Genomic DNA, 18,436 nt, shown 5'->3' with positions numbered 1-18,436 from the left:
AATTATGGTCATTGGTTATTTGTACCAGTTTAGCAGGACAAATCACTTACTATTTCATGAAAACTTAGGCATTATTTTCCTCCAAAATTATTACACATACACCATGCTGAAATAACTGGAAAAACCAAGTAGCTAGAAATTTGTACAAACCCAAAAAAATAGAAATGAAAAATTTGCAAACATGTAAAATTCCACATGAAATTTAAATAACCTGACACAGTTACTGTATCTTTTGAGGATATTTGCAATGTTTTACTAATGTATATAAATTACCCAAAACCTGGTAGTGTTATTTAAGATATATTACCAGCGACTTTAGCCCTGTACTGATTGACTGGTTTTCAGAGGTAATAGTCAGCTCTGACAGACTGAGACTTTCAGAAATGGAGATCCCTATGACCAGCAGCATACTGTGCTCTGTCTTTTTTTTTTTCTCTCCAAACATACACATCTAGAGTTTAAAGGAAGGTGTTAAAATGAACATTCATTAATCTCACTGTTTCATTAGATCCTTACTTCTGATCATTACAATTCAATGCAAAACATGACTACTTAATTATTTTATCATTTCAATGAAGTAAATCAAGCAGAAGCTAAGTGTCTAACTATTAGCAGAACACACTCATCCAAAAGCTGAACATTAAATGTGCTGAAAAATCAACACAGATTAATTATTATAATGTACATATGGTCACTATTCTGTTACCTAAAGGCATAAATATTTCACCTGTAGTTACAGATTATTCACTGGCAGCAACACTCTCCTTTTCCTTCCAGGAGTACCATTAATCAATTTAAATCAGCACTACAGCTAAAATTTATGAATTGTTTTCAAGCTTTATATCATCATTTATAACATCAAATGGGAGCTATGCATTAACATAAGCAAGAACTGACAAAGCTATATCAACTGAAAAGCATGTATAAAACTGCACTGAGAATATGTTATTATCTTTGAAACTCAGTCCAGTTGATTGACACTTGATTTAGAATGGGACTTGTGTTCCCCTAAAAATTCTTAAAAAGACTATAATACTCACTAAATATTTTCTGGTGTAGAACTCCAAAACATCTTATAGAAAATTTAGATTCAGCAGGAGAAAACATTTTATTTTGTTTCTTGAATTGGTCACATGAAAGGAAAAATAATGTTTTAGAAGTTATAACCTTAAAATATATTGAAATTAGATATTCTAAGATCATAACTTTGCCTAAAGTTATATTTAATATGCCTTTCAATTAAAAGTTATATTAAATATATTTTATAATTTAAAATAATTTTATCATTTATACAATTTTATAATTTATAAAATATATAACATATATTTTATAATTTAAAAGTATATAAATATTTTTCCCTTTCAGTATTTCCTTTAATATTTCCTGCAATTTATTTCCTAATTGTTCTACAGCTTGAAAAGCTTTAATCTGAGCCATATTGATTTCTTTAGATTTTGAATTTTCAGACAAGCCAGGACTGTACAAAGGCCTTTGCCATGTGTGATTTTCCATTCACTTCATCATTTAGCATCCCTAAATCAACTTTGCAGATCAGCAGGTTAATCATTAAAAGCTACCATTCACAAGATAAACACGACAGGTAAAGGAGGAAATCTGCAATAGCAACAGGCCTAACAGGATAATAAACAAAGTGTTCTGTTGGCTAGTTCAAGGCCCTGCTTCAAGGAATGAAAAACCTTTCTTCAGGTAAAACACAAAAGCAAGTTAACAGACTCTTTGCCCACTTTATGATTGATTGATCATGCACAGAAGCACAGTCAAATGCATACCAGCCTAAGAAATGGACCTGACAGGAAAGGTTTGCTTTGGCTGTTCAGATCTTTTAACTGGTGCCTCTCATGATCCAAAGACTGCTCAGACTGAAGCTGTATCAGAAACTGCAACGGTTCAAAACACTGTCACTGGAAAAATATTGCCCTCAGCATACATTTACAACATATTCAGAACATACAGCATATTCAGAACACCAACATAAATTAATTTTCTTAGCTTCACTCTCTTAGAATCACTGATCACCGTGATTTGTTCTGTGTCAAATATAATGAAACAATTTCAATTTAGCACTCATGGTCTTGCTTTACTATCATCTCGATCTATTTGTCTGTCTTTGACAGCTGGCATGTACCAGTGCCAGCTTCAGCTACCTTCTGTTACAACTGGAGTCAGAAACTTTGCTATTCTGCCTCATTTTCCACTTCTTCTTGATTCACCTCTGCGCACCTGTCCTCTCACCTTACGAGATGACCTTAGGTTACGTGAATCATCTTGGCTCTGTGATACATTGCAATGTTAGCCCAACATGCTCTTAACCATTTTCATAACAGTAATATAAGCTTCTTTTCCTACTATTAGTAAGGGAGTAAGTAGCTATGGTTAGAATAATGGAATTCTGGTTTTATCTTTTTCTTTCTTAACTAGGAAAACTGACCTTACTTAACAGTTTCCTCTTTACAGAGCTACCTAAATTAATGCCCAGTTTGCTGACAGTTCACAAATGATCACTCTCCACAGAATGGAGAGAAGTCTGATTGTCAGTCTGATGTTGAATTTTTTCTTCTTCTTAATATAAAATCCCTTTTACTTAACTGGTTAGTTTGACACTTACATGTAATTCCAATTTTATACAGCTCTCGGAATTTCTGATTGTAGCCTTCTCCTGGCACATAGTCTCCAAGGCCAATGGTGCTCAGGGAAATGAAACAAAAATAAAAAGACTCCAAAAAGTTCCAGTCATCTTCCAGGATGGAAAATATTGCTGCTGGGATTAAGAAGAAGCAGGAGACAGTGATGAAGCCAAGGACCATGGCATGGATGATTGCAACGACCTGCTTGGAGAAGCCCCAGCGAATGTGGAAGTAGAGCACAGGCCGCCTGGTGACGTAGACAATGATGCGCTGCACCACCGCTGTCAGGAACAGCAGCGTGAACGGGATCCCGATGACTGAGTAGATGATGCAGAACGCCTTTCCTCCATCAGATAAAGGCACTGTGTGGCCATAACCTGCAAAGAAGCAGAGAAGGCATGGGTTGAGTTAAACCTAGGAGCTCAGGAACCAGTATGATATTGGCTATTTTGAGTGAGAAGAATTAGCTGCACTGTTGCTAATTCTGAATTCTGCTGCTCTTCACAAATGCTATACAAACATCTGTTTTAAGCAGGCAAACAAAGCTCAGTACTAGTCACAAACAAGTAAACCCAAATATTTTTATATTTCAAAATTGTGAACATCATTGTATAAATGCTTATTTCAGAGAAGGAAGAAAGTCAGGAGTGGAAGCTTATGCCAAGAAATTTGTATTTGATTCTGGGTTTTTCTGCTGAACTTTTTATTTAGTTTTACAAAGTGATGTAACTTCTACCCACCCTGTAAACTGGAATAATACATACTTCAGAAAAATGTTCTTGCATCTACTTTGTCGTAACACACTCTAAAAACTTTTGTGAAAACAAATGAAATTACATAGAAATACTATAATTGACATTCCATGCTATCTAATTCCATGCTTCCACAGATGATAATCCATCAAAGATATTTAAAAGCAGAACAAACATTTTCACAGCAAAACTCCAAGGATCTAGCCACTGTGGCTAGATTTTTGCCTCACCATTTACACACCAGAAGGATCAACAGTGATGTGTTCAGAGCACAGGAATGTATCCCCTGGTGCAGGGGCTGAACATGGCCAGCAATCCCAATGTCACAAACCTGTGCAATTATACTTGTACCCAGTGCAAGTGGCTAGGCTGCCAAAGCACACTGTGACAGACAGCACTTGGTTCTAAATGTAAGTCATCGGCACAGAAAGGAACAGTAAATCCAGCATAAACCAGGAATGCTTTCTTCTATTTGCCAACAACAAAAAAATTGTTTTCATTGCAGCAAGGAAAAGGAAATCTCTTGAAATCTAGTCTGGGCAGCCTTTACACTAAGATCAAACCGAGCAAGTGTAGACAGGCCCTACCAATTCTGCAGCCCCAGATCAGACAGATCATTTGGGTTATGTTAGTGCTGTACAGCAAGGCATTTTCCAGAGCTACTGCAACTAGCGATCGTGAGCAGTCCAGGCAGAAGGCACAGTGAATTCAGGGTTCTGCTGCTTCTCATTTCTAAACTGGACTCACTCTGCGCTTCCCCAGCGTGCCCAGAGCAGCACTACACTGGGCAAACATTCCATGAGGCCTCCTGGGAATGCTCTGCCTGCTCTCCTGCGACACTGGCTGCTCTGCAAGTCCCTTCAAGTTTTATATGAACACCAGAGATTTCTTCTCTATTTTGATGAATTTAATAATAGAATCATTGCTTTTTAAACTTTCCAAAGAAGTAAATAAAAAATAACATTTCCTTTTCTTAAGATTCACAGAGACACTTCCAGACAATGAGAGACAGGAAAAATGTCTTATCACTACAATGTACAAAGTCTTGTAGAAGAAACACGAGGTGTAATTTCTCTGTGTTAGCTTACCCAACAGGAAATTTCAGTTGTACTTGAATTTTAATGATATTATGAATGATTTACCCAAGCTCAGTCTTTTTAACTCTGGAAAATGATATTAATTAATGGCTTTTTTTCCTGCTCACCTTCTGTTTGCTTTATCCGCTTTGAGATAAGAGGATCAGAACTGCACAGAGCAGTTCAATCAGATTTACAGAGTTGTAGAGAAGTGTTCTACTCCATGCCTAATAATGCTGGAGATTTGACTGGCATTTCTGACTGTCACCAAGCTGCAACTCTCTTGGCCCTGTCAATGAGAACCCTGGGATCTTGCATCCAGTAGGGCATATCCCATCACTTCATATGTGAAACTATGACTGGTTTTAATCTGAGCATGACTTAACATTTTATCGACACTCATTTTCAAGTGACACTTTACTGCCCGGTTGCACTGGGGTCTTCCATCATCCTTATTGCCTTAATTAATTTCTATCTTTAGCAAACTTAGTTGCTTCCCTTTTCCAGGTCATTTAGGAATATATCAAACAGCACAAGCCCAACACAGATCCACAAGAAATACCACTTGTGACATATTCGAGGGGAATAACTAACCATTCCTTCAAGCACTAACCATTTCTCCTGCTCTATCTGCTATCTTTCCATATCTCACATCCATACAAGGACCAGACCTAGTTACATAGTTTTCCTGAAAATATTTTGTGAGATAATCACCTCCAAGCTAGGCAGAGAAGGTGAGTGTTTTGAGTATATCATGGGGTAATTAAAACTGATCCATGTGACACAAACACAAAAAATGGCAGCTGCAATGCTCCATCACATCAAGGTGTCTTCAGTACAGCAGAACTATGGGCACGTTATTTGAGTAAGCTGCAGATCAGACCTCAGTTGGAATCACCTATCTAATTTTGTATATTCATACTTCGAGAATGAAAGCATATTGGAAGAAGAGCAGAAAAAGGTTACTGAAACCAGCACAGGAATAGAGATGTTTTTATGAGAGGAAGATAAAAGGGTTGACTTCCTTGGCACAACTGGAGGGTGAAAAGTGATAGAATATTGCCCTGTTTATGCCTCAGCATACAAGTACCACCAAAGGAAAATAAATGCTTTAGGTGAAGAATAATAATAGTGCCACCAAAAAAAAAGAGGCTTAGATATAACATGAATACATTTAGTCTAGAAATCAGAAAAAGGTTTTTAAGCTTCAGAGAAGGGTTTTGGAGCAGCCACCCATTTCCACAACTGGGGGAAAAAAACCCAAACACCTGTGTTAAAACAGAGCCTGATGAAGCTTGGTAACCTTATGGATGCTGCAGGAACACAAAGCTATACGTGACAACATTTGAGCTTGCAGACTTAAAAAGTCCCTTGCAGACTCCAGGTTCCTGAATTTAACATATGTTTGCACAGTACAATGAATCCAAGCTTTCATTAATTTGAACACAAATGTCTGTAGCATGCATACAAAAAATATCTGACCTATTTCTTGGATTTTTCCCTTAAAAGTCATTTATTCTCTATTGACTTGGAGGATTTCTACCATTAAATGCTTACATAAATATACAAAATGGCTTTATCTGTTCTGATGTCATTCTGAATGTTATCACAAAATTGACAACATAGAAAAATATTTATCTTTAGAAATTATTTAAAATATCTACATCTTTTAACATTTTTTTGGTGCTGAGCCATACAGGTCAATTATGTGTTCGATAAAAAAAATCCATTTGCTGTACTTCAAGTTAGTCTTCTGCTTTTACATCTTTCTAAAAAGGCTCAGTCATGACTTTTTCAGTGGGTTGTATCCCTCTTGAGCAAGTTCCTCTTTTAGTTATTTTCTCTTCTGTCTTACCTGTGACTAACTGCTCCTGTTAAATCACTTTGTAGATAAAGACAGAATTGATTCATTGTATTCCAGATAAGATACATTTTCTCCCTCCATTTTTATACACACCATCCCAGTTTGTTTTCCAGAGTCTCTAGGTAGCTTACAACAACGTCCAATTCATGACAGCCTGAGTCAAACCAGCATTGCCTATGAGCATTTCACACTCTTCCGTCCTCTGTTAGCTTGGCACTTGTTGGCATTGGGTGTTTTCTCCTTTCATCCTTCTCAGACACTGCTTTGACCAAGCTAAGCAGTTGTGTATCATCACTGCTTTGTTTCTCCTGTAGCCCATTAATGAGCTCCTCTCCGTGTTAAGAGGCAGTGGCTGCCTTACAGGTCTTTCAGGACTCTGAACTGAGCATTTAGTGACAGAGTGCAGAGGAGCCACAGTTCTGTCTTGCACTAACCCAGCCTAGACTCCCACATGAGTCCCCAGATGATGCCCCAGAGTGGATGTTTGAATGTTGGAGATGGATCTGATATCAAGTGAGGCAAGTAACAGGCAAAGAGAAGTGCTCCTGCCCTCGGAAAATTTCTCCCAGCCAACCTCTCCCAGGCTATGGTGATGAAGGCTGGCCGGTGTGGATCAGGCTGCAGCACTGCCTCTCTCTCTCACCCCTGTGTTACACTCCCAGGTCACATGACTGGGGACCACAATCCACAGCATAAAAGCTCATTCCTCTCCCTTCATGAATTATACCATCAATGGTTTTGTGTCAGCTGTTTCCTTCTGTCAGGTGCTCTTCTCATTTTCTTCTGCTACAGGTTTTGTCAAGCCACAGCTCCCTCTGGCCCCAGGTGACCTATTGCAACACCACCAGCCCTGCGTAGCACCACTGAGATTCTCAGGGCATGGAGCGGGTTATGTTCAGTACATCCAGCGTCCTCCCAACACACCCATGGCAGAATCACACTGCACAATGTGGCAGCATGACACAAATGTGCTCATTTCTTTGCTGGTCTGAGTCAGTGTCCTTGAAGAGAAGTCAGACCTTTAAGTCTGTTCATAATCTCAAAATACCCCAGAAAATTAAGAACATAATGTACTGTATTTTTAAGTTACACAAAAATCTTTAATTCATCCCAAGCATAACACAACTCACTGGAGTATGATAAAGATGGTCAATGATAATATTTACATAATTTCTAGACTTCTGCTTTTATAAGCGTTTGACATTTTCCCCTTTGTTTAACAGTGGAATACATCCCTCTTCATAAGTGGTCTATTATCTTCCAAAATGAAAAGGAAATGTCAGGTGATGGTAGACCTGTACAGTAAGAGAGATCATTTTGGTTGCTGCTATGCTGTTCCTTGCAAAAGAGAAAAGTTGTTTAAGACCTAGTTTTACGAAGAAGAATGCATTTCACTGTTAAACACTTTGGAAAAGTTCCCCAACAGAGTTTTGTTAAACAAATCAGAGAACTCTGATTTCCAGCCAGGCTGAAATATGCTACCTTATATTGCAGAAAGGGAGAGGAAAAATTACACTACGATGGGTATTTTTAAGCAGAGGAAATCCGTTTGGAAATTACATTTTGCTACCTCCACAGTTGCATTAATGGAACTGATTTTGTGTGCATTAGAGGAGAGAAGAGGAAGAGGTGCTGTAAACTAAATTGATGAAATAGTCTGTTTGAAGAAAAAGAAGAGAGGGAAAATTATTTTGATGAGATTTGTTTGAAACCCAGTTAATTTCACTAATAAAAGCTTACTGTGCAGCCCTCAAAGACTTGCACTGGCACAATTAGAGAGATGTCATGAAGGGTGTGGCAAAAACCTCTTAAACCAGTTTTGCTACTAAAGAAAACATTCATTACATTCATTCTCACAAAGCAGCAGTAAGGGTGATTTAAAAGTGATTTAGACTTCAAGATGAGGTATGTGCTCATGTACGGTGCAGATCCAGCTTCAGTAATAATACATCCCTCAAACCTCACTGGAAGAAAAGTAGTTATACAATATTTAAATTAATTTAGCCGTGAAAATTAGATCAACTTCATAGCAATATCTCACCTAATCACTTCTCAAAACAGAACTGTTTTGTCAATTTCTAGAGTCAAGGGGCTTCTTCTAAAAATACCAACCAACCAAATCTCCAAAGAGACTCCAACACATTGATTTACTTGCATCTCCTAACGATATGTGGTTTTGATTCCTTCTGAGACTGTTCTTTGCTGCCACCAGTTATCAAAACCAAAGACTGTTAATTCCTCAGAATCAATGTCCTGCCAAGTAGGTTTGGACTTGCCCTGGAAAGGATTGGTACTCATATAATCAGCTCACAAATGTCACCTGCTACACCAAGAAAAGCCAAAATGGCTTTTAACACAGTCAGTTTAGTAATAAATACTAAATAATAAATAAATACTTGTATGAGTAATTTGGCTGACTGTCAGAAGTATCTGAACCAAAGAAACAAGGCATGGATTTATTTGCCTCTATGTTCAAAGCCAGTTTCAAAATTTGTTTTTACCAGAACAGCTGTGTGTCAGAACATTTGCATCTTGCAAGGCATACAAAGTCTGCCATGTCTGCTCCCGCACAGGAAACAATATTTCACGTGCTCAAAGAAACTGCATCCACAGATGCTGGCAAAAGGGGATGCTTAGGAATCAAACTGGGGAAAATGTTTGTTTGACATTTGTTTGTACGTGAAAATGATACTTTCACACTTTATTCATATTTATGTGAATAGACCCATAAGAATAGCTTGCTCTATGGTATTATATTTGGTATTGTTTAAGCTGCCCAAGGATTTGTGCCAGTGCTAGTGAAACACTGATATTCATTTCCTGTTCTTATATATTCTGGGTCAGTTTAAACAACTGGTGTGAAAGTGGGTTTGCTGCTTATGGACATGCAAGACATCTTCATTCAGAGATCATAGTGACAAGTTAAAAAAAAGAAAAAGGTAAATCAAACACATTATGCTAGTAGCAGAAGTAGTAATGCTTCCAATTTCCTAGTGAGCATGTTCTTAGTCCCCTGAAAAGCTTTCCTGCAATAAGCCCATCCCAACTCCATGTCTTCTCTGGAAGTCCTACATGAAGAGACAGCAAAGGCTTTTATTGACTGGGACCTTGGCACAGAGTGGCACTTCTGGTGGAAAATAAATACCCATATAAAAATACATTAAAAATTTAGTATTTAACAAATTATTTGTGCATATATTATTTTAAAGTAAATATAATAAGCCCTTAGAACTTAACAAATACAATAAACTCCCCACAAAACCTCTCTTTTCCAGGCTCAGCAGTCCCAGTCTCTCCCAGCCCTCATAGGAGAGATGCTCCAGTCCCTTCATCACCTTAGAAGCTCTTGGATGGACTCTCCAACAGCTCCATTTTTTTCACTGGGGAGTGCAGAACTGGACACGGCACTCCATGTGTGATCTCACCAGTGCTGAGAGAGGGGAAGGATCATCTCCCTCAGCCTGCTGGCAGCACTGCTAGTGGAGCCCAGGGTACCATTAGCCCTCTCTGCTGCCTGGGCATGCTGCTGGCTCTCATTCAGCCATTAATTATGCAAGGAAAGCTGAAAGTGCATTAAATCTTTTCAAATGAGTCAAACAGGTAGGATCAAAACAAAGCCATACATTAGGTATCGATTAATTTTCTTAACTAGAGAAGAATTACAGAACCATTTATTTACAACAAGAAGTCCTGTATCTTTTTTGCTATTTTAAGACCATTTACTATTTTCTAGAGAGATACATGCTGTCCCCTTCTGCAGCTTAGTGTTCCTGGGAACTCCCAAGTTCCAAAAAATATTTCATAATTCCAAAATTATGGCACAGAAATCTTTCTATTATTTATGTTTATCATTAACCAATTCCCATGAACTCCAGAGAATATTTTCTACTCAGCTAGGAAATGCATTAAGATAGTTATTGCCTTTGTTCTAACCCAGCTGCTGATGCTGGAGAATTAGCAGTTCAGGGAGAAATTTCTGTACCCTGTAATCTATTTAAGTTACTTTGCACCTTTGTATAGAAACATGAGGTATAGAAGGTGGGAATATTGATGATGTGGCCTGAGCATGTCTTTCCAATTCCACATTTTTTCTGTACTAATAATGGAGCAGAAGAAACTGTCAACTTAAATATTCAGGATAAGTGACAATAAAGTACAAATAACATTTTATTTGTTTATTTCTTTAAATTCTGACATAGTTTCATATAAATTATTATTATACTTTTCTGTCATGTAGAGATGAAAATAGAAACATACCTTTAAAACAGAAAAAAAATCCTTAAAAAAAACATTCTTGAAGACTGATGAAAAATAGCTTTGCTTTATCCACCTGTGAGTTAGCTGCTCTCAAGATCCACAAACACTAACATAAAAATGCAAGCTAAAAACATTTTTCAATCAAATTTGAGTGCAAAAAAACATTTAGAAGTACCTTGTTGTCATTTCAATCAGCAAGAGAAAACCTGCAGTCAGTGCAGGGGGATCCCTGGACACTACATATTTATAGATGGTAGTTTTCTATTCAAAACATGATCATTTTTATACTCTTCACATGCCACCACGGCAGCAGGAGAAACTGCAAGATGCCATGAGGAAGGAAATGTTTTTTTGTTGGGCTTGTGAGCAAAACTTTAAAACATGAAAATAGTTTGGTTGCAACAGGAGCTTAGATCTTATATCTCAATGTCATGAAGAAAGCAATATTTGATCATATTACTTAAAGGATCAAGTATCTGCCAATTGCTGCCCAGAATAAATTATTTTGACCATTGGAATGCAAAATATAGCCACAGGAAAAAAAACTGAATAGAAGGACTTGCATGGTCACCTTGTTTATATTAGTATTATAGCACAGTAAGTGTTGATCCATAGTGTGGATGTGGAAGCATTTACCTGAATTCAACATTGTATTTAGGGAAGCCAGGGTTTGCTTCAGATTTGCTCTACTCTGTTCTCAAAGACTGGATGCTCAGTAATAGCTGATGTACTCTCCACTGCTTCAGGTTGTTTAATTGGCAAGAAGTCCAGTTTACATGCTCCAAAACTACTGCACAAGCGTGAACCAAAGCAGGAAGTGGGAATGGATCTGTAGTCAACTCTTGATCTGAACCCAAACACAACACAGGGCCAAGAAATCTGGCAAACTTCAGCTGCCTTCGGAATTTGAATTCAGCGCTTCCCTAGCATCAGCTCCTCCCCTGGTATTCCACAGCAGAGCTGTGCCAGAATGGCTTAATAGCACAGCTCTCCATATGTTCAGTGTTTCTACCTCCCTATTGGGCTCCAGATTTTCAGTAGGAAAGACTTTCACTTACTACTTCTGAATTGCCATCACAGCTCAACAAGGGGAATGACAACAGTATTACAAGTCTGTGAGGCTACCTGAACCCCAGGTCACTTGATAATACAGAAGGATGCTCCATTAATTGAAGGGAAACTAGACATAACTCTGAGCCAATTCAAACAAATGCTAGTATCTCCTAATTCTGATCACAGTATTCCACAATTCCTGTCATCATCAAGAACATCTCTGTCTCTCTCACACCACCATGCAAGGCAAGGCACACCTACAGTTGGAGAGGAATTCCAAATGGCAGCAAGCAGTAACATTTGTCCATTTACAATAACTGCTGCCTTAGACAGTATTTACCCATAGCAAAGTAAGTAAGTGTAAAATATTACAACCCTAGGGCAGTGATACTAATGATGAAGTCATTCCCATATCAGCAGTTAAGATGTGGAGGGTTTGTACAAGGAAATACTTGTTACTAGAGCAGCACAACAGTGGATGGAATCCACTGCACAGGAACCAAATGCAGATGTAAGATTAAATACAGAAATCAGTATCTCCCCCCCACATCTGAGATGATTATTAGTGACTGTTTGGTGCAGCATTATCTCTTCTCAACAAAAGTATCAGAAGGAAATACAGCTCAAAAGATAGTAACTTTAACTGGAAAATGATAGCATTCTTTCATGCCACCACCTGACACCGGATCTTGCTAATCCTGCCTGGATAGATTATATATGACTAAAACAGGTATCATCAACCCAAGGGAACTGTTACGCCCTTCCAGCAGAGTCTACATGAAAACACACATTCCTTGCCACCACAAAGCTGCCCACCATGTGTGAGACAGGGTGGCAGGGCTCCATGTGAGGCACATATGCCATTCCAGGCTAGTAAACATTCCTTTAGAAAGGACATGTTCCCTGCAGGAAGAGCTGGTGTTCTCCAGGCACTCAGACAGCAGGCAAAGCTTTCCCACCTACCTTGCAAGAGCAGATTTTTTCAAACCCTGCCTGTCAGCTACACGGCTCCAATCAGGCTGCCTGTTGAGAAACTCCTTTTTGTTAGGACATGCTGAACTTTCAGCCTGTCATGCAGTCTGTGTGGGCTGGACCATACTCCCACAGAGCTCTGGCTACTTCAGTCATGTTTTTGGATGTGTCATTGAAGATTTCCTGTCCTCTGTGTGCTTCACAGGGCAGGAGCAAAGACTAAACATGAGAGACTTCAGCAGGCTAAAGCCCTGTGCTGAAGCATTCAGGCCTTACTTCTTATCAAAGATGATAGTCAAGAGATACACTAGAATTTCTGGATTTGCCATTTAGATTTGTATTTTTTTTTTTAAATTTAACAGCTTTTTTTTTAAAACCCAAAGTCTTTATACTAGAAATTGGTACCTCCTAGTGTCATCCTGGATTTAAGATCCAATAAGGGTTTAACTGCAGTCAAACCAGGATCCATCTGCTTTTGGGCTGGTTTTCCCTCAATAACAGCATATTTCTAGAAATACCTATCCAAAACACAAACATCACATCTTTAGACCTGCCTCTAGCAAAGATTTAGCACAAAAAAACTCTTATCTTGTTTCAATAGTTATTTTCTGTTATCTCAGATTCATTTTCTAATGGAGAAAGAAGTAAAAATCACAAAAGTCTGTTGAATAAAACTCAACCAACAGGTCAAAAGCAAGGTGAGACTTCCTGAGGGCTCCTCTGAGAATTCAGCCAGGAAAATTCCAATTATTCTTTTATTGGTTTACTTGCCCACTAGGCAACAGATGGTCAAAAATCTGTATCAAAGTAGGGGCTCCACCAACAGACTACTTTATTATGAATGTTTCCTAACAGAACAAACTACGTAAGTCTCGGAAACTTAAATTTGATACATGAGAAATGTGAATGAGTTTTATTAGGAAAGTTTTACTTGTAGTCCTCTGAAACATTAGAAAATGAGATGAGGTTTGGTGACAGTCTTTTGTTAAGGGTTTTTGCACTGAAATGTTCAGCAACATGCGTGCAACAGCATTCCCATAATAATGGATTTTTAAAGCCACTGATCACCAAGATTAACAAGCAATCAAAGAAACATGTTCTTTAAAAACCTTCCTAAGAACTTCAACACCAACTTCAAGGTATTGAAAGAGTTTGTTGTGGCTTAACCCCAGATGGCAACTAAGTACCATACAGCTGTTTGCTCACTCCTCCCTCACGGGGGGAGAAGAATTAGGAACAAAAAGTAAAACTTTTGGGTTGAGATAATAAAAGTTTAGTAATTGGAACAAAGTAAAATACAGTAATTATTATAGTAACAACAACAATAATGAAAAGAAAAATGACAGGAATAAAACCCAATACAGACAAGAGATGCACAATACAGTTGCTCATCACCTGCTGACTGATGTCCATCCCATTCCTATGCAGCAACTGATCTCTTCCAGCCAACTTCCCCCAGTTCATATTGGGCATTATCTTCCCTGGTATGGAATATCCCTTTGGCAAGTTGAGATCAGGTGTCCTGGCCATCTCCCTCACAGCTTTTTGTGCACCTGCTCCCCAGCAGATCATGGAAAAGTTCTTGACTTGGAAGCACCAAGCACCACTGAACAACAACAGTGTGTTATCAACATTATTCTCATACTCAATACAGAACAGAGCACAGTACCACCTACTAAGAAAAAAATTAACTCTATCCTAGCTGAAACCAGGGCAGGGTACAAGCCATTCTACAGTTTTTCCTGAGATTCACATGCTGAAATATTCGAAGTTGGGAAAAACCTTAACATGGACAAAGTTTTGGCAGAGAGAAAATGTCATTATTGATTAGACTAAGCCAGTAGCTTGTCCACTATATTGATCTTCTCATTTCTCATGTTGATTTGGTAAAAAAACATGATGAGACACTCATCTTAACTGCAACATAAAATGTGTGTCTCACACAACAGATTTTACACATCCAGATTCTGTCTCTAATTCCAGCAGCCTGCACCTATGGAAAAACTCCTTTTAACAACTAAGACACATTTAGCATCTAACTGGCAGTGAAGCTCAGAGGATACACACTTTCTGAAGAGAGACTGATAGACCTTCTTCTTTCCAGAAAAGGTCTGGAACCACAGATTTGTTTCATGCTGCAACTTTATCTTTCCACTGCCCCTCTAATTTTCATGTAACAGGTTTTAAAGTTCTACCAATTACTTCAGCCTTCCACCACTTGAAAGACCTTGTGTTTGCATGGAGTACCACAGGGATGTGCCAGCTGCCACTGCTGAACCCAGCACCTGTGCACTGTGGTGCTCTGCTTGAAGCCTGGTACAGTTCACTGGAAAAGAGATTTCTAAAATTTTATAATTCACACCTGCTACCATCCCAAATTCACCCTGGGATCTGTTAAAAGCTTTGAATGTGCTGCAGTGGCACTTACTGCAGTGGTTTAATCACATATCCAATTACTGAAGAATACCTATTGAGTCTTGCTAACTTAATAATTTCTTGCACTAAAATGAGCCACAGGTTTTCTTCCTACCATCTGGAAATAAAAAGAAACAACCAGCTGCAAATTAGTATGCTCTGCACCTCCACTTTGAAACAAAAATTGCTTTATTGCACCATCAGAACGAACAGAGCATGAAAACAGTGATGGAAACTTGTATTGTGGGCAGTAAGGAATTATCACACAACATTAAAAAATTAGGCCATTTCATGCTGTGGAGTTAAAATCAAATCTGTAAGCAGCATCTTTGCATTAAAATGCAACATCATGTAGAAGAAAGTGTTATCTACTAGATACAGCAGGGGGATAGGAATATTTACTTCTAATCTTGTTACTGATTTGACATGTGAACTCAGGGAAATTACCAGCATCAGCTCCCTTGTTTGGCAGAAGAAGACACATAGTCCTTGCCTATTTTTAAAAATATTTCAGTATTTCATATGTAAGTCAGCCAGACACCACAATGTATTTGCATGTGAAAAAATCTAATTACTGTCTTCTGTTTTAATAGCTATTTCTCAGAATCATGAAGAATTCAACAACACATATAGCAAAACAGAAGCAAAACAATTTGACACAAGTAGGAAAAAAATCAGTAAAGCAACTAGCAAAACCACACAGAATCAAAGTGCATTACGCTCCACTTCCATTCAAGCACATTCCACCTGGAATAATAAAGATAAATTAAGAGACAATATTTACATAAGGACCAAAGTAAGATACTTTTACAGATGAGATGGCTTATTCAAAACTCTAAATCAAAGTCCTAAATATGATGCTTGACGAAACTCTCTCATCTGAATATAGTCTAGCTGAATATATCCACCATTTCAAGCTCAAAATAGAACACAAATTGGCAAAACTCAATGGGGAAATACCTCAGCTGTTGTGAGAACTAGTTTACTGAACCATAAACAGATTTCATAGATACACTAGTCCTATTCAATTATTCACATGTTTAGGGCATCCCACATAGCAAACAGTAATTGTGGGAAACATAAATTTGACTAGTTACACTGGCTAAGGACACCCAGGATAATCACAACTGCATGTCCTATCAATAAATAAAGGGAAACGAAAAGAACTGTAGTTGTACATACTATTTATGTTCACAAGCAGATGAAATGTAGAGGTTTTTGCTTATCTAGAAGTTATTTAGAAATAAATAGGGCTGTAGCATTTAGAAAGGTAAACTATATACACAAGACATTTAGCCAGCAATGTAAAGACACAGACAGAGCAACTTAAATACTGTGTGGTTGTCAAACACTATATTGTTTGTTTGGACTAATGGCAATTTGTTTTAAAACAATGAACTTCTCTTCACTTTGCTACAAAAATGTCTCTTGGCAGGATGGTTGATGATTTCCGAAATTCTTACAGCTACAGGATGACTTTCGTAGTGGAAATATATCATTCTAACCTCTCAGAGCCAGAATAGGATAGCCCTGCATATAATGAAAGCAGGCAACATTAAATCAGGATGACAATTCATCAAAAAATACCCCAGTTGCCCAATCACATCTCTGGACTCACCAGGTCAGTCAAAGACTATCAATACTGACCAATTATTTTGAGACCCATTTCCTTAAATCCCTTCACAGTAAGGTAGCACACATATCAGAAATGCTTAGCAATCATCCAGGCTGAAGGCTTCATGTTCCACACCCTCCTGTCAGCACTTGCATTTGCAAACAGTGACCAACATGAAAAAGGCTGCACTGACACAACCTGTGACTCTGTAAGAAAAGCAAGATGCTTACACGGCATCCCTCAGACTTCAGTATAAAGGGGAGGGGAATGTAAAATGGTTGGTAATTCCAAAATAAAGGCCTACCACTGAAGAGGCTGAGCAGCAATGAGCAAATTTATAGTTAACACACCTTTACAAGGGAGAGATTTCTCTGCAAGTGCCTGGTTCTATGAACACATCCAGTTTCTTGTAATTGTCAATGATAAGAATTTGTAAACTGGTTACCATGGTATGACTGCATTACTTCCTTACTAACTTCAAAGAAAATGCAATTTACCACACAACAGTAGCTACTCAGCAGGAAAAAATGAAGTTCCACTGGAGATGTGTGGACCTGAGATACACTGGATAAAAATATTTTAATGGTGGCCTCTGAATTAACAAAAAGGAGTCCTGTTAAAATTCTTTCAGCTTTGCTAGCTGACATTTTAATCCCGATTGAAAAAATGCTCCTTTACAAGGGACAGCCAGCAATTGTCAGATACATTATCAGTGCAGGAAATACTTTCTTAGGTTGCCAGCTCCTTTCTTATATCTGTCGTCAATTTGGCTGTGCTTCTCTGATTCTTTCTATGCTTTTACCAAGTTGCTACATGAAATCCCTAACTAATCCTAGTTACTGATAGGAAAAAAGTTGCTATGTGGTTCTACCCCCTCTCATATTGGTTGCAGTTCACTCAAATGTAGTAACTCAGAGCAAACTAATCCAGTAGGAAGGGAATACGTTTCTTCCAGTCCAATAAACTGACTTGGCTTACTGATGTGGTCCCACTGGCAACAGACCTAGCACTGGTTAGACCCCAGGGTGACAATCAGGGATCCAAGACATCTTCCTGTCACTGGCAAAGCTGTTAGGTAGGCTCAGCCCATTTTGCTTTACAACAGCCTGAGCAAACACTTTTCTAGGTAAAGCAAGGCATCCAGCATGCTAAAGCAGAGAAAATACTGCCTTCTTCTCACAAGGCTACTCATTTATTGGTCAGTTATGTGGGCAGTATTATCTGGGGTGCAGTTTGTTTTCTACACACAGCACACAACTGAACAATTCCCTAGGAGGGAGAGGCAGTATTTCTGGATTCTCTGCGAAAGGAAAGATAAAAAATGGATGCATTGCACACTTTGATATGGCTTCTGTAAGACCCTATTCAAGTAGCTGCAATTTCCTCTTTTATTACTGAGCAGAAAAACTATTACTAAATGAACAGAAGAAAGAACATCAAACGCAAGAAACTAAAAGCATGCTGAAGTGTATCCACTGGATGGGAAATCAGTCTACTATATGGGAACACAGCCTAGCAGCAGAAATGGAGAATTGCAAGACAAAATACACAGGCTCCTATTCTCAACCATACTAATGGCTCATACATGATCTTTCACAACTGTTTTTCCTTTGTCTTAGTTCATCCTTTAGCAAAATACACACGGAAATGTCACTGTAATCTCTCAAGATGCAGAACGCAACAGTAGTGCACTGATCAGCAAAGCAGTTTCTGGTATTCACATGCTTCAAGATCTACTGATAAAAAGTTGCTCAGAAATGTGAAAGATCATCACCATCTCCCTCATG

General features: G+C 38.3%; 1 protein-coding gene across 1 annotated transcript in view; it reads right to left on the bottom strand.

The window, feature by feature from the left end:
* KCNK1 (potassium two pore domain channel subfamily K member 1) overlaps window positions 1-18,436 on the bottom strand; it is a 32,731-nt gene that overhangs the window by 3,018 nt on the left and 11,277 nt on the right. Inside the window, exon 2 of the mRNA XM_085055492.1 lies at window positions 2,627-3,022. Within this exon, the coding sequence (XP_084911618.1) occupies window positions 2,627-3,022 (396 nt within the window). The remainder of the gene's footprint in view (window positions 1-2,626; window positions 3,023-18,436) is intronic.

Source organism: Lichenostomus cassidix, chromosome 3 (genome assembly GCF_008360975.1).
Source record: "Lichenostomus cassidix isolate B80296 chromosome 3, HeHo_3.0, whole genome shotgun sequence".
NCBI classification, from domain to species: domain Eukaryota; kingdom Metazoa; phylum Chordata; class Aves; order Passeriformes; family Meliphagidae; genus Lichenostomus; species Lichenostomus cassidix.
The sequence above is the reverse complement of the archived record's forward strand: the minus strand, read 5'-3'. Positions and strand labels throughout refer to the sequence as shown.